The sequence below is a fragment of the Manacus vitellinus genome, unplaced genomic scaffold, assembly GCF_001715985.3.
Source record: "Manacus vitellinus isolate BGI_N305 unplaced genomic scaffold, ASM171598v3 scaffold_30_pilon, whole genome shotgun sequence".
Classification (NCBI taxonomy): Eukaryota; Metazoa; Chordata; class Aves; order Passeriformes; family Pipridae; genus Manacus; species Manacus vitellinus.
The window spans coordinates 1,866,624-1,890,629 of record NW_021940291.1 but is presented as its reverse complement, the minus strand read 5'-3'; the positions used below and the strand labels follow the sequence as shown (position 1 = coordinate 1,890,629).

Genomic DNA, 24,006 nt, shown 5'->3' with positions numbered 1-24,006 from the left:
CAGCACTCACAAACTCCTCAAGCCCAGGTGCTTTTCCTGTACCTTCCCAGCTGGCCCTGCTCAGTTGGCCAAGATGGAGGGTTTCACATCTGCAGAGATAATGTAGAGGCTCTGATGGAGCAAATTGCTGATAGCTTTCAATAGTCAGACAGAAAAATAGGAACTCCAGCCCCTCCTCCTCCCCACTGAAAGCTGCCAAGCAAAACACAGCTAAGCAAGCCTTGCCCATGATCAGCTCTTTCTTCTCTTGCATATGCACCATAGTGTGGTCTCTACTTTTTGATCACATGCCATCTCAAGCATGTGATGAAGTAAATGCACTCACTGCCATGGCACACCTAATGAACAGGTCAGGGGCAAAACATGCTGCAACAAAACTGAATTTCATTAGAATATTTAAACCAGTCTCAGGCTCAAGGTTGCATTTGATCATTATTTTTTGCCACTAGCTCTGAGGTCTACAAAAAAGATGTTGTTTCATGCAGGGAAAACCGTAATTTTTTTTCCTCTCTTCCTCATAGTATATCTGAAACATTTTAGGCAAATATTTTAAAAAATTGCCTTTAGGTCATGTATCTGTATTTTACAAGTGTTACTTTGAAAGGAAAATCTCCCACTATAAGTTAGTGAAAATAATGTATCAGACTTGATGTTACAGCAAACTTACCACAATATCAATATATATATATAGCTATTATTATTTGATACATAGATAGATACAGAACCTCTCTTAACTGTTATTGTTGATTCTCTAATACTTGACCTTAACCTGAGATACAGTATTTTAAAGGTACTCATACCTTGATGGAGGTCTTCAGTTCAGCACGTTTGCTTAGACATCTCTGCTACTTTCCTAGCTGTGTGTTTTTAATGCTTAAACCTCGTGCTTGAAGTTTTAAATTTTTAAATAGCTATTTTCAATTCCATTGAATGAAAAGTCTACTCCATGCAGATATAGAAGAGTTTGGTGGGACTTTGGCTTGCTGGGACAATTACAGATATGTGAGGAAGGTAACACCGCTAGTATAAATGTTCTGCAACAGAGTAAATGATTCAGTGGGGAATATGTCTTTTACTGGGGTAGAAAACATTTATCTACTACTTCTTTTTGCTAATTAAGCTTTCTGACTTAGGTTGCTGAAATTGAATATCAGAGTATTACACATAGTGCCTATCCTTGGTCATGGTTTTAGGCTAGACCTTGGCTCTTTAAATAAGTGGAGAAAAAACAAAGTCACTTCAGAAGAAACCCCACAGAAAATTAAAAGGAAGGTGAACCCTCTTCTTTTTTTAATCCCAAATAGTTCCCCACAAGGAAACATCCAGAGACTTGCAATCAATGAGCAGAACTACTTCAGAGCTGACTTCTCTGTGGAGGCTTTAAGCTTTTTTGGATCTGGATTAAAAGATGTGAGCACCTAAAAAAACTGAAACAGACAAATAAATAAAGTCACCTCAGCGCTTCATGGGTACCCTGGCTTTTGCAAATGCTTGTTCAACCACAACCTAAATAATTCAAACCATCGTTGTCAGGCAGCAGCGCAGCCCTCCTCAATAGGCACTTGCCTTATCACTCTACAGCAGATGCTTCAGTCAACCATTGGATATTGAAAACATAAATAATGAAACAAAATTTGGAGACAATGGTTTCTGGGCCGGGGACAAAATACTGATGGATATTGTCAGTCTCGGTGTAACCAAGCAGCAAAAGCTCAAGTGACAACAATAGGGAGGAGAAGAATAGGGACAAGTGAGGAGCCCTGAATCTCAATAAGGCCTGGAGTTGCACATGCTGCTGTTACCCTAGAAACTAACCTCTCCCCTGAAGAGGTTTGCTGGGGCATTGTCCGGGGGACACAAGATGTGTCATACACCAGATGGTCGTGTGCTGTATAACTCAGTTATCTGAGCGGTGGAGTGGAGGAATGCACGCCGCGGAGCGCTCCGGAGGGCCGCCCAGGGCACCATCTGTTCTTTCAGACCCTAGGCACTGCTTCGGCGTTGGCTTTTTTTTTTTCTTCTCCTTCCAAGAAAGGAGGGGAAAACAAAATTAAAATGATTCACCATTCAGCAGGGAAAAAAAAACAAACCAGCAGCTTAATACAGTTGCCATATCTTGCTTTCATTTAGCTAATTTTATCCCTGGGTTTTATGTCAGGTGAATTGCTTTTTTACGCCTGGGAGAGCAGCAATTATTTCTCTCTCAGGAGTCTATCATTTATAAATAAAACCCCTTTGAGACCTCATCGGTCATTTACCATCTGAAAACCCCCGAACGCTTTTAGCCATATGTTCTCCAAAATCTCCTCTCTCCTCCCCAAAGCTCCCTGCAAAGGTTTCAGCAGTGCAGGGGAAAGAGCATTTTTCTTTTCCAGGAATTGTTCTCCCTTTTGGCTGGGAAGGGGGGAAGGAGGAAAACAAAAAGTCAGAGTCGAAGCGCCAGTGTGAAGGACTGGCGTAGGAAGGAAATGCTAATCACGGGCTGTGCGATGCCAAGGAGCAGTGACTAACGCGCCTGTGAGGTGTCGGCACCAGGAAACATCCCGGGGGGCCCAGCTCAAGTGCCACCAGAGCCAGCCAAAAGCCTCGCTGCTGAGACCTGAATCAACTTGTGAGAGTGGGAGGACTAAGGTTCAGGACACTTCAGGGTACTTTCATAAAGGTGTATTAAGGCACTTAATACACTCAGGTGCAAGAAGATCAAGTCAGGGTAGTAAAAGTGATCATCAGGCTGCAAGAAACAGGGACTGAAACGTGTGTCCTTGCAGCAGTACGTTTTGTTTAATGACAAGACCTGCCTTTTGGCGAACCTTTCTGCTCCTCTGCTTTTGCATTCTGTCCTGTGGCTGCTGAGGATTCCCCCACCTCTCAGCACAGGAGAGAAAATAAATGGAAAATAAAGTACTGGCTTGATTGTTGGCTGAATTAACAGATAAACATTTGCAACCATTTAAGCAAAGGCATTAAGGCATGATTTTAAATCCATTCTATAATGGCTGCAAGTGAGCACACGTCATGGTGCCTGCAAGTCCGCAGCTCCTGTGGTGTGGGTAGAGGAGATTTGTGGTGGGGGAAGCACATCATGTCATTAAAGCTTTAAACAACAAATTATTATTAAAAAGATGTGGCTTGCAGAAGACTCCCTTGTGCAATTGCGATCAATCCTCAGGTGGGTAACTCTTACCTAATCATTTCCAAAAGTGATCAGAAGGGCAAGTATCCCTCTGCCAATCAAACCTGCATCCAGTGCTTCAATTAATAGAAGGATCTAGGAAAACGGACGTAATCAAAGCAAATTTACATGTAGAATAAGGGCCAAGGACACAAAATGGTCAAATCTGAATCACATTTACATTTAGGTTCCATATGTAGACAGCTCAGTTAAAAACCCCATGAGGCAATCATTAGGACTAACAAATTATTCAGCAATGTTTAAACAACAGACGATAGCATCTCACAAGCTGTTTGCAATCCTAATACTTCATATGTGCTTATTGTTCTTACAGCACTGGTACTGCTTGTCTTTGCAAATTAATGATCAATATAGTCCTAAGGACATAATATGCAGCAAAGCTGAAAACTGAATTTATTTTCCTCCTTTTGTCATCTTATTTTTTGCTTTGCTGTAAGATTGCCAGCACAGAAAGCAGCAGTGATGCATTTCAGCACAGTTGGCTTTAAAGGTTGTGTGAAATGTACAGGCACCAGGGGCTCGGCGCACGATGCTCCCAGACTTGGGAAATTATGGCAGGCAAATCTCTATAGATTTGTCTGCACACCCCCACTGGGAATTTGCCCCTTTCTGATCCAAGACAGTTCACTGAAGGCTGCCTAGCCCACTTTCTGCACCTGGCTGAGTGATTGACCAGAAGCTCGACGGGGTCATGGAAGCTTTATTCCCTTTGTTCCATGGGTGTCTGCCATGGAGAGCCAAGCTTGGATTAACTGAGCCTAAATCCCTGGGCAGCTTGCCAGAGCAATGCTAGCTCTGAAGCAAACGTAGCTCCAAGATGGTTTCAAGACTGGCTTTATAGATCAGTTCTTCTTAGGTGCAAATCCATGGGCATTGAGCATAATGCCTCATGTCAGGCCCCTGGGGAGTCTTTCCCCACAGGCAGCAGTTGCCAGCTCATGTGGGAGCAATGTGAGCACTGACAGTGCCATTTCTTTTGGGCCAGCCCTTCCCCAGCAGTGTTCCCTGGCCAGTGATGCAGACATCCTTTCACTGGACACTGCCACATTCCAGCAACATGCGTGGACTCGTTTCATAACATGCTGCCCACACAGCATCTGCGTGTTCCTTGTTGTGGCATCAAGCATTTTGATGTATTAGCTTTCAGGTCACTGTCATTTGGAGCAATATAAGAAAAAAGCTATTTTTCAACATCTTTCAATAGCTGATCCAAAGGTAAGGTGCATTAAGCCTTGCAGGAACCAACAACTCCCAAGAACACGTCTCCTGCAAGTCTCCTCCTTACCCCAGGAGTTAAAGGTTGTCTTCTGCTCCAAAGTGGGGTTACTTTTTTTCCAGACCTCTTTTGGGCAGGGAGAGAGAGGACTTTCAGCTTAGTTCCTGTGGAAACAAGGTTAATGTTCTCATGCTGTGTTTGTTTTGCCTCCCCCTAATAACTTTTGAACACATTGGCCTTGTTCAACTCATCTTGACAGAAGGATAGAGGTCTAGAAAATAATTAAAATCTTATAAGTTTTGTGAAAATAGGCACTGATGTAGAAGAAAGAGGGGCCTGGTATCAACATCCTCACCAAAGAAAGGCTGTACATGAATGCACATCTCCCTGGGCATCAGCAGAATGACACAGAAAATAAACCTGCAACCACAAAAGAAAATCTTCAGCTGAAATTTACACTTCTTAGACTTCCTAGTCAGACCACAGACGCGACCAAAAAAGCCACAGTTCACAGAAGTCCTTGCTAGTTTCAAACTAAACTCAACACCTTTTGGCTATTCCATGGGATTGAAAATTTCTTGGGACATAGCTAAGTGTCACCTCCACATCGCACTGATGTAACAACTCGCTGCCTTCATTACAGCTGCCTCTGCTCAGGGAACCCAGGATGCAAAACATTACACAAGCTATTTCAAAAGAAATTGGAGGGCATTTCAAAGGCCTTTGCTCTGTGTGCAGGAACACTGTGTTGTGTGTGTGCAGCAGGTAACGAGATTCATATCACTGAAGTGGAAAGAAATACCTCCAATTGTTGTGGCTTGAAAACACAAGTGGCAAACGAGAGTATTTTAAGCCAATGATTCAAAAACAGAAATGGGAAGCAGAAACTTGTGAATTCAAATGGCTCTGTGATCATGAGGAAACCAATGCTGGACAACTGAGTTCAGCTTCCATTGCAAGACCATGGAAAGGCATCTTTACTATACATTTTTAACTTCCAAAGGCTTACATTGACCTGCATGGACTGAGCAGTTCCACTGCATGCAATAGCCCAACTCTTGTGCATAAATCAAGTGCACAAGTACATTTTCATGAGAGCTGCATCAAACCTTCATTCTTTTTGCTTTTCTTCTCAGTGCCTCTCCTCTTACCAAATCACCACTCCAACAGTAAAATGAGAACAGTAAAACACATCAACAGGGTACATGAGGATTATCTTAAAACTGTTTTTACCTTTTCTCCTTTAAACTCCCAGAGAACAAAATCTTCCTGTATTTTACTTTTTCATTTTTCAAACAGTAGTTTGTTTCTTTCCCAGACCTTTTCAGCTCAGCATTCTGGTCTATTTCCACCTTTCTCAGAACTGATGAGTGTTAAATCAGCCCAGAGGTGTCTGCTAGCAACAAACCCCCTTAACTTGCTGTACTAAAATGTCTGTTTAAACCACTGACATACAAAAATTTCCACCTCAGCTAGTACTCTAGCATAGCACTGGCCCATTGTGTTATTTGAAATAAACCTGCTTTAAAATAGAAGAGTGAAAATGAGTGATGGCTGGGCTTCTGATCTTTTGTAAGATACTACGTAAAAAGGAATCTAAAAGTCAGCCTCCTCTAACTGTCAGTTTGGCAGAGGCACTTCCAATCTGAAACTCCTTGGGCTTGGAATAATAAAGGCTTTGCCTATAGCAGAGCTCTAGGGTGGGTAATTATTTATATGAGAGTGGTATCTCAAGTCCCCAGAGGGCAGGTCCCTTTGTGCAAGGCACTGAGCAAACACCGAGAGAGGGGCCAACCCTGTCCTAAGGAATTTGTGGTCTAAATAGACAAGCAGGCTGAGCGCACGAGGGGGAAACAGATGTGGCCAAACAGGTGAAATGACTCGCCCTGAGGTCACACTGTAGATTAACACAGATGTCAGGCACAGTATTTTGAATCCCAACACAGTCCCCTAACTAGGAGCCCATGCTCTTCCTCACCAACTAAACCTCCTCCCTTGCATATATCCTCCCCCACCTCCCATGAATCTTTCTTTTTGCAAACTTGCACAGTTGTCTGCCTCTGCTGTGGGCTGAGGCAGGGTGAGTTTTCATTACCACCTTCAGCTGGGCAGCCTCATGTTTTGCCTTGTCTCCTATTCATGGGTTTCCTTCCATATCTGGCATACCATTTGGCATTCCCCTGGTAGGCTGGGGAAGCTGAGTCAGCTACCATTTTTAGATGACTTTTTTTTTACCTGACCTTTATTTTTTTCAGGCAGGGATGAGAGTCCAGGTCTAACTTACACCAGCCTTGAAATACAAACTGCTATTGAGCTGCTCTAAGAAAGACACTTCTTCTGCAGCCTCACATGCTTTTGTTTTAACACAGTTCTCAAAAATGGGGTAGAAAATTATTAAGTCAAGGCTTGGCCTGCCTTACAGCTTCCTTTGCTCCCCTTCAAGCTATTTACAAACACCTCCTATCCCAGCAGAAACAAACACTCACGGCATGCTGGTCCAGCATTTAACTGTTCAGCTCGTCTTCCTGCTGCTGCTGGTCCACAGTGCTCTGCAGAAGAAAGATGGTGAGGCATCTGCTTCCAGGAGAAATCATTGAGGTATGAAGCCCCAGCAGGGAAGACAATTCCAGACCCGTCCTCCAAGCAGAGAGGTCTGACCTGTCTCTGGTGAGACTTGAGGGTGGCTGGCTCCAGGCAGCTACGTGGCAAATTTGGATGGCTTATTTTATAACATCCTTTTCAACTGGGAAAATGGATCATCTTCTTTTTCTCAGGGTGGGGTAGATTATCAGATTTGAAGTAGCAGGTCTCAGAGGTGTGTACTGAAGTGATCAGCTGGACCCAGGTGAGGAATCACTGACCTCACAACTTGCTACTAGCCTTGAAAACCTGTAAACCGCCGTTATTCCAAAAATTCTGATAACAGTGACTTTCAGATGGTTATAGACCAACTGACAAGAAAGAGAAGTTGTTTTGCATTAAATGTTTGCTATGCCAGACTGTTATCACCAAGACTAGCTGCCAAACACAGAATGGAGGTATGGTCTTGGGAACAAACAGGTAGGAATGGACACATTTTTTGGCTAACACAATGATCCCAGAAATGAACAGACCTGGCTGCTTTTAGCCAGGCTGTATGACAGCCTTTCTCTCCAAAGTCATCCCAGTCAATAAAGTTCTGATTTTTTATTTCTCTAGTAAAGAATCAGCAGAAGGTTTTACAGTCCTGCATTGCAAATAAAGCATCTGTACACTGTACAGTGGGCTGAGAGAAAGAAAGAAAAATCAGCAGCTTTCTTGTGTGTATCAAGTGTCTGGATTTTAGAATAACCAGAAGACATGGTACTCTTGTCCTGTATTTTATTAGGAAATTAACAGGCTGATTGATAACCTGAAATTACATAGTGAATCTCATTTAAAAAAATGTTCAAAATCATGAGAATAATTTTGATTTCTATGAAAACATAATGCCCAGATACAATTCCCCTTTATGCCTGTAAATTTCCACACCCTTAACATTTATCTACTGAACAACTGTGAGGCTGGATAACTGAAACAGAATCTGTAAAGTTAAATACAGGATACTTTCTTTGCAGTCCAAGTGAAAGAGATGAAATGTTGAAAAGAAAGCCCAGAATGTGAGCAGCACTATGAGAAGGTTCCCTGTGATCTCATTCATTATGTGTCAGTATTTCAGATTGCTCAAAGATATCACAGACTGGTAATGTTAACTGCTGTTCCAAGTTATGAGGCTTTAGGGCAGATGGAGAGGGGGAGAGACACCACTGTGGGGTACAGGCTCTACAGTGAGAGAAACAGGGTGTACTTTTTGCCAGCAGTACAAGCTACCACCACCACCACATTGGACTAAATAGCTTTTCTTGACACTCTGTCAGCTTTAAACGCTTCATGTTCAAAGAAGGGCTGATATGATTCAGGTGCTGACTATCTGCAAGGGCTGAATTTCAACCTTAGTAATCACAGACCAACTCCTGCTCACGTTGTGTATGTGAAAAGTCACCCTGAGCCAACACTGTTGGTTTCACTGCAGCTAAATGAAATGTTGGTTTTGTTGCACATGGGCTAATGTGGTTCAGCCCCACGGGTTGGTTCTGTAAATAAAGAGCTGGCACTTTTCAATATCAAATGACTCTTGTGGGGAGTTGGATTTCTCAAGACATTATTCCGGAAACCATTCAAATTGTCATATATTTTGTGTGGAGGAGAGATGCTTCCCTGAACTGGGGCCTCGATTCCTGAGAGGATTATGGATGTTCTGTAAGTGGCCAGCTCAAGCACTTGACCAGCGAAGTCCAGTCACTTCAGCCTCTTGTATTATTCTTGGCCTCTGTAAGTTAAAAACCAGTAGATTTAAGAAGTAGCAGGCCTTCTTTTTAAAATGCTATGTCAGGACAAGTACATTCAGACCACGGTGTTTTTTTATTTATATATAAATTCTTTGGCAACAATTTTCTAGAAAGCAGAATAATTTTTTGCTGTGTAATACTTTATTGTCTCCCCATGAAAAAATGATATCTTAGAAAATCTATATCACTTTCCACTATAAATAGTGTTGTTCCAGATTAAGGATTAGTTCCTCCCTGAAGAAAAACAGATTTTAAAAATCTGGTCATTATCTCATAACTGTTTATGTAGTAACATTAAAATAAAACAGAAAAAGAAAATCATTCAGTATGTGGTTTGTTATTGTCTAGAATGTTAGTGTATGTTTATACAATAAAAACAACATAAGTTATCCTAGTTTGTTTTAAAAACCTTAGTAGTAGAAATATATTGCTATCTGCAGATTCATAAACAGAATGCACTTTTTCCATCTAAGTTCAAGTATTATTAGAATATTATTATTACTATTATTATTATTATTATTGAAGGAGCTCTAAATCCTTGCCATTTTGCCTGTCTTGACATCATTTTGGTCTTTCTGAGAAATAAGAAGTTGTGATCATTTGTTCATGAACGAAATCAAGGTAGAACTTCCAGAAATTTTGCCTGGTGGAAGACAGCCTGGCAATCCTTTGGCTACTATGAGCAACTTTAGAGGAGCATATTTGAGACTATTGGTAGAGATACAGTAGTCACGTGCTTTCTTGGTTGGCTGACAGACTTAATTTCTTCCAGGTTCTCAACAGTCAGTCCCATTTAAAGGAGAAAGGCAGGAAGAACCCAGCCCAGACTTATACCACATCAGGATATGTCATCTTCGTTTCTTCTTGGTACTGTCAGTTGCTCATAGGTCGGCAGAGTGTTGTTTGGGAGGAAAAGATCCGAGTTGACATTGTTGCCTCTCTGAGATGATCTGTTGTTCCCTTGATCCCCCTGCTGACGGGAAACCAGATGATGCAGCATATCTGTAATGAGGTTCAGTTTCTGGTCCATTTGTGTAACCTACAAAGGCAAAGGGGAGCTTTGTTTAGTAGCAGCACGCGAGAAAATTGCAACAAACCAGGTGATACACATGCAGTAATAAAATGAAAGTTTTCTTAATTAAGATCACAATAACCTCTAGGAAGATACCACAGATTCACAGTTCATCAAACAGATAATTAGAAATTTAATGCAATAGGTCAGAGTTGGATGAGGACAGCCTTGTTAATACTCACCTCTGGTATGTGCTTTGACACTCATTTTATACCTGGATGAACACATGACAAATGGGCTTCTAAAGAGATCTGCTACAATAGGGAGAGCTAAGTCCCAGAACTGAGTTTCTGTGGGGTTTTTTGTTTGTTTTTGTTTTCGTTATTAGTGTCTATATTTTTTTTTTGAAAATATGACAAACTTCTAAGCACGCTCATATGCCTTAATTTTATCAATATGCTCTAGTAAATAACTGCTTGACTTGCAGTGATGAAATCAACTCTAAGCTGGGACTGACTGATGCTCTTTGATACATTTGGGCCCAATTACCAGCTCAGGCCACAAGATGCCCATAGGTATTTTTGCTGCTGTGAGCATATGGCAGCTGCGGTCTCTGGCAAGGGCTGGGAGTGGGGCATGATTCAGTTTTATGCTCTCACTGTGTCATGGTCAATGACATGATCCCCATCAAGACAGAAACTAAGAATTCTAAGATAGTGTAGTGGGTTGACCCTGGCCAGATACCAGGTACCCACTAAAGCCACTCACTCTCCCTCTGCAACTGGACAGAGGAGAGGGAAAAAAACCAGCTAAGAATTCATGAGTAGAGTAAAGAGCTGGGAGAGGTCAGTGACTGATTACCTTCACGGGCAAAACAAGACTCAAAGTGGGGATAGTACATATATTTATTACTAACAGGATAAGAAGCAAAGAGTGAGAAATAAAAGTCTTAAAAAACACCTTCCCCCCATCCCTCCTTCCTTCAATGTTCTCCCTCCTCCCCCCCAGCAGTGCAGGGGGATGGGAATGGGGGTTGCAGTCAGTTGTTGTTTCTGCCGCTGCTCAGGGAGAGGAGTCCTTCCCCTGCTCCCGTGGGGTCCCTCCCACAGGAGACAGTCCTTGATGGACCTCTCCAGCATGAATCCATCCCTTGGGCAGCAGCTCTTCCCAAACTGCTGTCCCGTGGGTCACTCCTCCATGGGGTGCAGTCCTTCACCAATGAGCTGTACTGATGTGGGTCCCCCACAGGGGCCACCAGTCCTACCCGGGAAAAACCTGCTCCAGCATGGGCTTCCCTCTCCACGGGCCGCAGGTCTCCAGCAGGACCCCGCTCCATCCTGGGCCTCCCATGGGTTCACAGCCTCCTTCATGCATCCACCTGCCCCAGCATGGGCTCCTCCATGGGCTGCAGGTGGGTCTCTGCACCCCGATGGTCCTCCATGTGCTGCAGGGGCACAGCTGCTCCACCATGATCTGCACCACAGGCTGCAGGGCCTCAGCTTCGGCACCTGGAGCACCTCCTGCCCCTCCTTCTGCACTAACCTTGGTGTCTACGTTGTTATTCCCTTGTTCTCACTCAGCTCTTCCCTGGCTGCAATTTCTTCGGTGCAACAATCTTCTGTTCTTAAATATGTTATCCCAGAGGTGTTACTATTGCTCCTAATTGGCTTGGTCTTGGCCAGCGGCAGGAAGTCTGTCCTGGAGCCGGCTGGCATTGGCTCCACGGGACAGAGGAAGCTTCTGGCAGCTTCTAACAGAAGCCACCCCTGTAGCCCCCTCCCGCTACCAAAACCCAGCCACAGAAACCCACTACAGATGGCTGAAAATTAATTTCTTAACTGGGTGACTCCAGGTGTTCAGCCTGAATCCATAATGCTCATTTTCTTCTGCCTTAGACAGAATCTCCTTAAATTATTTAATGCCTCTTTTTTTTTGTTTGTTTTTTCTGCTCTTTCTTCTAATCTTTAGAAAAAAATGTAATGAAAAATCAGATACCTAAGAGAAGTTAGGTCGTGGATGCTATTTGGCGTACATTTGTGTTATTCAGAGGAAAACTGAGAATTAAATATTTCTACACGATTCAGTCTCTGGTTTCTTGCATCTTCCAGTCAAGAAGTAACCTGCATCATCCTTTTATCTGGCATGGGAAGCCTCCTCTCTGTGCAGACTCCAGTGTACTGAGCAAGATATCCCAAGGGGAAGATGGGCACTTCCAGCTTCAAAGTCCTGCCCACTCTCTGATCCTTGGCATGGCAAAAGCATTGAAACTGGGCAGTAAGATCCTGCCTTATGGCCTCCCACTCCCTTCTGCAAGCCTAATGAGAAAGCCTCGATTTTGCCATTGCAGTCTCTGACCCATTGATCCACAGGGATTCTAAAACTTAGAGTAAATTCTAGGCAAAAAGATTTAGTACATTTTAAAAAGGGAAAAGAATACAAGCAGAAAAAAAAAGTGATAGGAATAAATTGTTGCCTAAAATATCTGCTAGAAAGTAGTGAAAGGCACATAAAACCACCAGAGAGAGCACGAGTGGGAGCAATTTATATGTGCCTGGCTGTCATCCAAGTATCACACAGGATAACAAAAGACAGTAAGGCTGAGCAGAACATCAACAAACCTGTAGGATTTCAGCAGAGACTAAAATGTTTTTCTACCATAGAGAAAATGCTGGGTTTTTTTGAGCACTTTGTACAACTGCTGGAGAAGCAGATCCAGTGATTTAGAAATATGAGGTGCCAGAGATTTATACTTTGCAGCTGGTTTTGAAAACATTAGGCAAAGCACCCTAGATGGTACATGAAACACTAGTAATTTTGGATGGAAATGGCTGTTGAAAGATGAGATTCTATGAAATGAGGAAGCTGAAGAACTCATAAGTTCAAGATTTCTAGAAGGAAATACAGATGGAAAACTGAGCAGATCATCAGGTTTTAATTTCAACACTATTTGTTCACTCCCTTAAAAAAAGAGACATTTTGCCCAAATGGTGCCCATCACAGATGGTAAACTCGTAATGGTCCAAGTGTGACAGTACAAATCAGTGGTAGTGAAGTCTGCAAAAATACCTCATCTCTGCATCCCCCACTGCCCAGGTATCATTTGTGATCTGAGACAGCTGTGCTGGAAGAACTGCAGTGAAAGCCTGCAGACAAACAGCTATCTTCAGAATCTGGAGGACAAGTTTTTCTTCTGCAAGGAATGTCTTTTTGCCAATTATTCTAAACAAACTAGGGAATTTTTATATGTATATATGTCTTAATTTGTGATTCCAGTCTGGGATTACCAGAGGAAACACTGGAGATATATCTGGAAAATGTGCATTTATGAAACTCTTGCAGTGATGAGCTATTGAACATGACAGTAGGTTGGACTGAGATCTGGATAGTCCTTCAACAGCTGTGCATCTTGGTGATGAAGTATTGGAGAGAAGTGAGAAGTGAAAATTCTTGCTGGGAAATAAATTCCCAGAGATTATTGTCTAATTTTTTCTAGGGAACAAGGTCTGGCTGCTGCAGCTGTGGAGTGCAGGAGGCTCACAGAAGCAGAGGCAGAAGCTAATTGCTCTTGAGCTGAGCCATATGAGGCTAAAAGTAAAGACCTTCGTCTTCCATTTTCCTGCTTGTTGGGGTAGGGCTCTAAAGCCACAAGGCTTTTGTGGAGGGAGGTCCAGAAAGCTGGTTGTGTTTAATTGTTGTTTAATCAATTTTTGCTTTCCAACAGAGCAAGTCATTTCCCTGGGGGTTCTGTGCTGTGAAGGGCTTGCTCCAAGACACACTGAAGTCAGTGGTAGTTTTTGGCAATCACTGGGCTCTGTATCAGTCTTGGACCAATTCACCAGTCCCAAATAGTAACATATTCTTTGGATATTACAAGAGAAGGATCAGTCTGGATTTCTGTACATTGATCTCCTTATGCTTCTTTGGGCTGCATCAGAAAAGATCACATTTGCAAATGAGGCAGCATTGGGATGACGGTTCTGCCAAAGGAGCATCTGCTTAAAGTATGAGATATTTTAAAAAGAGAAGTAAAAGACACCAGAAGGCAACTTCTACTGTCATCACAGGCCTCTAATGTACAAGAATAAGAGGCTTCCTGGTGAACAGCCTTGCTTATTAGCATGCCCAATCTGCCTGTAGTCATCCAAACACACATCCTGAAATGTATCATTCACTTGTTTGCTGCAGAGAGAATTATACCCACTAGAAAAATGTCAGTGTGTGCAATACCCTTTTATTAAACTAGCTTTATGTACTTAGCACAAAGAAGTGTATCATCTCCCCTGAATCATGCTTTCAAACATATTTACTTGATTAGAAACTAGCTATAATGCCAGAACGAATAAAAGTAAAGAAAACAGAAAAACTGCTGATGTTGCTCTAATCTTAACTGCTTTGAACAACTCTGATCTCTGTACTTAAAACAGCAAACATTACATAGAAAAATGACTTAGACTGATTTGTTTCCTTTAGGAAAAACTAAGTAAGCTCTTTGTAGATGATTTATGTTTCATTAGAAGCATGATGTTTGGATGATCAAATTCTTTATATGTAAATAATTTCCTTTGTATTTCACAGTTGTTGGGGAGAGGAAGCAGTGTTTGAAACTTCAGAAATTACACACCACAGTTATTCCTAATTTTTACCAAAATATGGTATGAATACAAGATTTTTCCATCCTCCGAGATAAGTAGTTTTGTTTTTTTTAAAAAAAATCCAAGGATCATAGATTGAGCACAGATGGGGAGAAGTAGATTTAAACAAGTTTTGAATCTAGCTCTTGGAAACAAATAAAATCCCATCCATGCAGTGCACTGAGAAAAAAAAAAACAAACCAACAACCAACCAAATCTGAATCAAATAGCTCTTCACAAAGACTGAAAGGTTAGCACACAAATCTTAAATGACACATAATGAAGAAATGTAGCTTTGTCACAGAACAGATTTTTCCTCTCCCTGAAACGCCAGACAGGCACGTGACTACTCTGACACCACGGGCAATACATCAGCAGTGATGATGTAGTTGCTAAGAATCACAAAGTCCTCTTAGGTCATGTTTTCAGGAGCAGCAGTCCTCTACAACTGGATATAAACCACAGAACCAGAGAATGTCCTGGATTGGAAGAGACCTTAAAGATCATCTACAATCCCCTGCCATGGGCAGAGACACCTTTCACTAGACCAGGTTGCTCAGAGCCCCATCCAACCTGGTCTCTAACACTGCCAGAGATGGAGCATCCACAGCTTCTCTGGGCAACCCGTTCCAGGGCCTCACCACCAGCACAGTACAGAATTTCTTCCCCAATATCTAAACTAAATCTACTTTCATTTTGAAGCCATTCCCCCTTGTCCTGTTACTACATGTTGTTATAATAGTCTCTCTCCATCTTTCTTGTAGGCCCCTTCAGGTACTGGAAGGCCGTAATTAGGTCACCTCGAAGACTTCTCTTTTCCAGGCTGAACAATCTGAATTCTCTTAGCCTTAGTGACATGCTTTTATAAAGGTATCAACTTTTATAAAGGTATCAAAGGCATTCGAGGAAGTACTACTGAACAAGACAGAGACTGTTCTTGTTGAGAAAACAAAATAATTTATCAATTATTATTATCTATTTATCTATTACATTTATCTGTTAAAATTCCTCAGATCTTCACATTATATTAATTAGAAATGCCCTGTAATTTTAAGCACTTATAACAAGTTTGTCACATGATTCTGAACATAATATGTAACAATGAATTTATTTCCTTGCTTTTAAAAACAAAGCAAAGCAAAGCAAAACAAAACAAAACAAAAACCCAAACCAAACCAAAACATAGAAGCCTGAGTGGCTCCAGTGGCACCTGCAGAAGGGTCCCTTTGAAGCATCTCTGTAATAAAAACTAAAGATCAGCACTTTGGAGACCTATTCCCAAAACCAAATAGAGGAATTTATCAGGAATTAAGGAACTGAGCAGAACAGTATTTTCAGCCATGGTTATTCAGGATAGTGGGGAAGCCGAAGGATAACTTTGGAGTTTGGCATAATTTAGGCCACAAAGACCACAAATTATTAATAAGTTATTCCAAGTATTGCTCCATGATCTGGAGGGATGAAGGTTGATACATGATGCTGATTAAAGCTGTCTCATATGCCCTTCATTCTTATCCTCAGAGATTTTAAAAGTAAATATAAAGGGTAAAAATCAGAGTGCCTCTGGACAGAATGGTGGTTTCTATGTTCTTAACATGGTTGACTGATTAAACAGATTATTTGTCCTTAATCAAGAGAATTTTTATCAGCACATTGCTCATGCAAGGGATTCAGAGGGACTGTCCTTGTTCTCAGTAAAGAAAGCCAAGCATGAAGCTGCTAAAGGAGAAGAGGGAAACCAGAATGCAAGCAACACTTGGCCAAATGAAAATGTGATAAAGGAAAATTTCATCTGCTTTTCCAACATTAGGCTCCCAAGTCTGCTACCCTGACTTATCTTGAGTAGTATTCATTCCTGAGAGTGCTGCTTTTTAGCTCAAAGTAAACTAACATTTTAAGGCACTTTTTCCAAATAACTGAAGATGACTGGGGAGACCTCCATGTATTTATCACTCCTGGCGACATGTGACCTGTTAAAAAGGACCCTATTGCTCTGCAGTGTAGAAAACTTCTTGTGAAAAAAGTGATGCTTTCTTTGTGCATCTTTCCGTGTTGTATCGAATCCCAAATGTGTTTGCTATTCATTACTACACTCAGTAATAAGCTAGTTTTATATTTCAGATGAACACACAAAAAAGTCCTTTCTGTTAACAAAATCTTCTGCAGGCACACTAATGATTCAGCTGAAGAAAAGGCGAAAGGCAAAAAACATTTCAGAACTTATGATACCTGTTAATGGCAATGTTAGGAATGAAGGACTGTATCAGTATCCTGTATCTGTATCTTAAGTGGTACTCAAGAACAGTGAGCCTGTTCTGCAAGAAAAGGTGTGGTTATAAGTCACATTTGTCTTTGGTGGGATCCTTTCTATTTAAGTTCTCCAGAATATTTGAGGAAGCTTCACAGAGCAGCTTCCTTGGCTCCTCTTCTTGCTAAGTCCCTACGTATGTTGGTATCTCAGTATTTCTAAAAGTTAATGCTTTAGTTTTGAGGGGTCTGTGGACAGGAACAGGTACGATGTTAGGGGTGGTTTCTAGAGGAGCTCACAGATAGGTAATGGAATCTTCACAGAGAAGTTATTTTAAATATTTCTCTATAATTATAATAGTGGCAGGAGAGACCAAGAATTTCAGTATTATTAAAGAAAGTTTCTTTCTTCAGGTGTATGATTCTTCAAAAATCATGGAATTTGTCTTCCTTCCATACCCAAGATCCCTGAATCTTGCAAAACCCCTTATCAGAACTTCTGGCTTCAAGGTGGTTTTTTTGTTGCCAGAGAGTAGGCAGCAGTTTTGCTGGAGGTTATATACCCGTCATTGAGGTGTTTGTAGGAGAATGTAATCTCCATGAAGGAAGATTTATTCTCCAGACTGTCTGTACTTTCTCTTGAGAGCTGGCCAAAGAAGAAACTATGCACATGGTGTCACGGGGAAGGATAGAAGAAATGGAGCTAGTGAGAAAACACTCTACTACAAGATTGCTCATTGCTAGGAAAACATAAAGGCAGAGCTGCTGAGCAACAAAATTAACAGGTTTTGAGGGTTGCATGGACAAGTTTCTTTCTAGTCAATGAAAATATTATATGAACACTGTAACTGTTGTCTTAACTGACAAATAAAATGAACTATTTTCAGACAAAAAGCATTTTTGGAAAGAAAGGGACTTGCTACACCCTGAGTTCTAAAATCAGCTCTCTTGCATAAAGCTATCAGTGACAATCTCTGCTTTGAAATACTAAAAATTATTCTGTTTTTCCAATAAACTGACACTGTTGTTGCTCTCATCTTGCTCTGTATTTTTATAGTAAAATATTTCTCTTACACTTCTCAAAAGTGTAAAAAACCACTACTATAATACTGCCCTTTTTCCCTACAAAGAAACAAGTGGCAACAACAGATGTTATGCTTATGTAAGAGAACAATTCCTTTAAGATCTTAAAAATTATGAGGAATAAGTAGAAATCAAAAGTTACAAACAAATTGATTTGGTTTTTACAGGTACCGTCATAAAAATTCTTTGTCTATAATTTGCTGCTTGACTAATGGAAGCAAGGTAAGATGAATACAAACCCCTCCTTCTAACAAGGAGGTTGGGAGGTTTCTGGCAAATGGGAGAATTAAGTTACAGAGAGTTAACTACATTTGCTCAGGGGCTGTTCACAGAGTACAAGACCACAATAGGTGGAAAGCTTTTAGGACAGTGCTTCTTTTAAGTGCTTTTTGTCTTTTTCTTTTCTGGGTTCAAACTGAAAGAGGGGAAATTTAAGCAGGGTATAAGAAAGAAATTCCTGTGAGGGTGGTGAGGCACTGGAACTCTGAGGTCACCCACAGAAGCTGTGGATGTTCCATCCCTGGCAGTGTCCAAGACCAGGCTGGATGGGGCATTGAGCAACCTGGTTTAGTGAAAGGTTTTCCTGCCCATGGCAGAGTGTTTGGAACTAGAAGATCTTTAAGGTCCCTTCCAACCCAAGTCACTCTATGATTCTTTTAGAAGTGGAGAGGATTCAGAAAGACCTGAGGGTAAAAAAAGTTGGAAAGGGATAACCTAAAATGCTACTAGTCAAGGACTAAGAAACGAGGACCATGATGGATGTGGCTGGAGGAGATGGTAAGAAGCAGGGACTGGAAACAGATGTCACTTCAGAAGGGAGAGGAGAAAACTGGTCTTAGTTCAGCACTTCTGTTGCTGTTATTAGCAACTTGCAAAAATATTTGGTTTATTTAAAGCACCCAAACTGTTGGAAATCATCTCTTTCTGAGAGCCTTTCTTTAGCTCTAGGTGTAGTTTTGGACGACGAAGCCCCTCTGCTTGCTTATCACTCCCCAAGCTCCCAGGCGAGTCCTGCTGGCCCCATAGCACTCAGTGCATGCCCAGATGTGTGCAGTGCTCGCAGATCTATCTGGCATCCAGAAGGCCATAGCCAAACAATTAAAATTTGTGGTTGACTCTTGTTTTAGATAAATGAGACGAGACTTAAAACACATGGAAATTTTCAAGTTAGAACAGTGTCCAAAATCTACAGTCTTTGGCCCAGCATTGCCTCAGGATACAGCATTTTTTCTCTGAAATATTACAAAGGTCAGATATTTATTTTTTTTAACACTTTCCTCCAAACTAACAGTGTATCAGTAGAGGAACAAGGGAGCTTGGAAGGCTTTTTACTCTTTGCATGAAGCCAGGAAGGTGAAGTTGAGGGCCTTGTCTCTAAATATAACTTTAATCAGAAATTACTAAAGATGATAAAATCCCCCTATCCTATGAACTGAATACTCTGATTTTTTCAAGAATTTGCTTATCTTCATTTACTGTAACCCCACCTTCAGGAAATAGTATCTCTTTGACCAGACACAACTGTCTTCCCTCTCTATTTAAAAATAACAAGTTGGCAAGAAGAAAGGGATTCTTTCCTCACAAGTGAATCAGTGATACCAAAAGTATTAGCAGTTAATGTATCTGCAAAAATCACTGGATATCCATCTCTCATCATCATCATAAACAGCTTCCCAAATTCTGCTTAAATTGAAATCCAGTCTTACAGAGCATGTGAAACAGGCTTGAGGGAACAAGAAATATAGGGGAAATACTGATCAAAGAAATCAGGGGAAAAAAGCCCCTTATCTTTGTGCAAGAGTTTGTTAGAGTTCCAGAATAAATGGCAGTCACGTACAGGGCCAGGAGTTGGACTTTGATGATCCCTGTGGGTCCCTTTCAACTCAGGATATTCTATGATTCTATGTTAGTGCATCATATCAAAGCACTGTGTGAACTTGGATGCACCTATACAAAGGAACACTAAAGGAGATAAGTACTGTTATTGCCAGCACAACGTGGGGGGAACTGAGGCAGTAAAGTTAGTGGCCCACCTTCAGATACACTAAACATCCTTAACTTCAGCTTGGATGAGGGGCTCTAACAAAACCTTAAAAATATTTTCCCTTGCCCTGGGCACATTTTCCAATCTCAAAAAAAACTTCACAGTGCTCTACTGGTTTTTATTATTGAGACAGAAGGTTGGAAAACTGATTGCTTTCTCATTCTCGATCACATTCTTGTTCAGCAAAACATTCCTATGTTGGGTCCTTCTGGTTGAACACCCCGCTACCTATATGCAAAGAAAAGACAGACCTTCTGTTTACTAACAGGTACTTATATTTCAGATGCTTCAGTTGCACAGATGTGAAGAAAACTCCCCGTGGTACTTGCCTCTGGAGGACTCTTTCTGTTGGCTTAATCGCAGTAGTACAGCCTCTGAAAATCACTCCATATTTTCGTTGTCAGAAGTTTGGCTGTCAGATAGCAGCTTTCTCCTAGCTGTAGATTCCTGTTCCCAGTGTGGAACAGTGGCATATTTACAACACTTTAGGGTTAAAAAAAAAAAGAGTGGAAGACCCAACTGGCATAAAAATATGTCCAGAACTCTTCTCCACAGCAAAATAAAGCCCAAATCCTTCAATCCCCCTTGTCTCACCTCTCCATTAAAGAAAACAAAAGTGACTAATCTTGACCTCTCTCCAAAGGGGAATGTTTTGCTTCTTGAATCCTTGACTCTGGCTCTTGTATGATACTGGGACTATGACTAATAACCTCTTACCGGAGTACTGCTGATAATTTCGCCATTGAGTAGCTGTTCTCATTCTGGATCATCATAGTATGCATTTAAGTTGCCAAGATTTTATTTAAAAAAAACACCAAAGTATAAGATATACACTCATAATCCCCCGTGTTAGAAATACATTTTTCAGCTTTAACTGTTAGGTTTTGCCTGACAATTTTTCCTCCTTCCTCCAAGCTGTTATTTTTCAGATGCCTGCTATGAAATGGTTCCCTTTTTCCTTTCTTTCTCTCAAACACTTTTACTAATTCAAAACAGATTTGAGACTGCTGCTCTTTTTTAAAGCAAATATGCCATGTATCATGTCGAGTTAGGTCAGCATTGCTTATGTTATGTTTCACACTTCACCCAAATGAGGCATCCATATTGCTTTTCAAAGGGAATAAAGCCAGACAAGGTGTGGTAGGCTTTATGGTTGGAATAAAAAGTGAGGCACATTCACAGGTTATGGATCTGACCTCATGGCACGGCACAGGGAAGGGCACTTATCTGCCTGTTTGCTTAAAAAGTTAAAAACCAGGAAAACTTCAATTATTTTTTTTAAAAAAAGTTCTTTGGGCAGTTTCTTTTTTAGCATCCATAATCTACTCATTATTTATGATTTGATGGTCACTATATGGACAAAAATGGACATAAACTCTTTTGTACCTAAAATGAGCTTAAAAAATTAATAACCATATGATGACTTCTGCAGCAATCAAAAATGGAAGGTAAAAAGAGTGAGGGAGAGAAAGGGAGAGAAGCAATTACAACAACAGTGAGTTTTGAGATTCCCTGAGGGCTGCTGGTAATTAAACTAACGGCAACATGAATCTCTGTTTGATGTGGTCATGAATTTGTTTTCAAAAGAAAAATGTTTAAAAAGATTCTTTCAAGAGAAATTTTTAGATAACAAGCTCAGCATGAATAATTAGACCAGAAATACTTTGATAAATATTATTATGGAGAAGTCATTTATGGGCCATGGCACTGGAAGGTTAGAAATCCTAGTGATAAATAAGGTGGCAAGTTTGCATCCATTTTGAACACATAAAACCAGGGCTGTGTTCTTGTATGCTTGAGTCTGCTCCTCAGAAAAGAGGTGGCCTCTTGTTTTGCCATTGCATTAAGCTTTACAAAGACACAGATGCAAGACAGAAAATTTCAGTGGGAAAGCTCAGTGGAACGAAAGAAAACCACACACAATTCCAAAGGCACTTTTCATTCCCAGGGGCTGCACAGAGATCAGAGGTGAAATTTAGTGGTGATAAAAAGTCTGTGAGCCTACTCTACTCCCCCAGCCTTTCCAACTGCCATTCAATTCTGCTGAAATCATATCCTTGGAAAAATCTCCTTCAGAATACTCTAAAAATAAAACCACTTCCATTTTGTAGAAATGTAAGCTCCTAGCAAAACCCACTGAAATCCAGAGAACATGCAGGTGCTCTGCACCCTCTAAAATCAACTTGCCTTGGACATCCCAAAACCACATTTCATTCATTTACTGACCAATTCAAGAAGTGGAGGCACATACAATCAATCACAAGCCAGCAAATAACCAATGAGTGAACTAGAACGCAATATATTTACCAGTGGAAACCCATGTTTAAAAGGAAAAGAAACCACTTGTTGGCTGTCATGGCATTATTCATAAAGGCAAACTAGGAGATCTTATGGATACCAGGAGCAAAGCTACAACAAAGGCAACCAACTGCTAATGAAGAAGGGTTTTCAGTCAAATTTCATGGGTCATACAAAGTCATTACCATGCCTGCAGGAGTTCAACAGCTCTGCCAGTTGAATTCGGGTGAAATGAAGTGACTATTTTGTTATGCATTTTGTAGTTTTGGACATTTTTCTTTAAATTGCAATTTCTGAAGCCAACCTGCTATGCAAGAATATCAGGTTCAACCTCCAGAGTTAACTTCTATCTAACATTATTGCAGAGGAAACCTTGAAAACAGGTCTTCTGTGTACACCAAGGTCTCAGAAACTATAAGATTGATATCTGTTTTCTTTTTTTCTGCTTAAATACCACCTTATGGCTTTAAGCCAATTTCCTAACACTTTGAAGGCTTCATTCATTTTTGAAAACTAAGAGACAGATCGTTTGGCTGCTACTGGTAACAAGTTAGTTCTGCATGGGTTAACTTTCCAAATTGCTTCCATTGCAGGTTTCCCTCTGGTTTTGAGTTAGTTAAAACTCTTAAGGCTCTTTTCCATAACATTTTAAGCTATAATGTCTTCAAATGTAAGCAAATGTTTCTGATAAAATAATACGTTTGAAAAATTTAATGGATGACAAAGATAACAAAAAATTCTTAGTGCTTTTCTTTGTCAGTAACTTCTTCTAGGAATATAGCCAGGCTGGGCATTTGTTTGGACTGGTAAACCGTGACTCAAAAGTGGCTCTCTTGGCAGCATAAGCAACTGTTCAGTGGTGGAAGCAAAAGGCTCACAGTCTTTCCTAGCTGATTAATCATCATGACAGGCTTGAAGACTAAATGATCTGCCCAGCTCCAGATGTTAGCTGTGCATCCACCTCTTATTCTTCTGGTTCATAGGCAGTAGCCTGAATTGCTCATTCTGAAGATAATGATGATCGTTACTGTTCAAAACAAAAAGGCTTCGGGCTTTGTAATATTATACTATGATAGAGGAGGCTACTACACAAGATCACACGGTACATATAGTCTAGACATGATGAAATGCTGCAAGATCCTTCAGGCAGAGGTGGTGACAGTCTTGCACATAAAGCTTTATGACGTTTCCCTTCTCCATTCCCACCTCCTACTAGAACTGTTATCAATTGAACAAAGGTGGAGCATGAATATGTAGCTGGCTCTCTCCCATTAAGTCCCTGCCACCACAGGTTGCACTAACCCCTGTTAAACCAATAACAAAATAAAGCTTCTCTTTGATGGGAGGCAGCATCTGTTTCACAGCACAGGGTAACACTCCACAGCATTTACAGACAGGAACAAAGAGCAGTGATATAATAAAAGCAGAGGACAACATCAAGGTGGCAGAAAGAAGTTACTGAACCCTGTTTGAGACAGCCTAAGACTGCTACAGGATCTTCAATGGCTGCAAGTAATGAAAGACATCACTTAGATTGTCATCTAAAGGATGGTCCTCCACAGAGGAACCAAGTTTGTCTTGGGCATCAGTCAGAAAGGACTTCACTGACAGTGGCACTCCAGGAAGCGAACACCAGAGAATCAGCACTCTGTGTCTGAAGCAAGCTGCAGCCTGCTCCTCCTGGAGACTGATCATCTGTGTTCATGGAGGTCAGAACATGCCAGTATCACCACACAAAATGGTTTAGCTGCAGCCATTTCTTATTTTCCCTTTGCATCTTTTCCTTGAATGAGTAAAACAGGTTACTATGGAGTTTTTTATTTTCTTGCTTCTGCTAATCTCTTTTGTTAGTAGTACTGCTCCCCCAGTGCAACAGAGAGAGTAATCAGCTACTCTGGAGAAATTAATTCACCCC

At 41.1% G+C, this 24,006-nt stretch overlaps 1 protein-coding gene across 1 annotated transcript in view; it reads right to left on the bottom strand.

The window, feature by feature from the left end:
- Positions 1-7,788: 7,788 nt before the first annotated feature.
- KCNQ1 (potassium voltage-gated channel subfamily Q member 1) overlaps positions 7,789-24,006 on the bottom strand; it is a 340,508-nt gene continuing 324,290 nt past the window's right edge. The window contains exon 17 of the mRNA XM_029961027.1: positions 7,789-9,815. Coding sequence (XP_029816887.1) covers positions 9,615-9,815 — 201 coding nt within the window. The 3' untranslated portion in view covers positions 7,789-9,614. The remainder of the gene's footprint in view (positions 9,816-24,006) is intronic.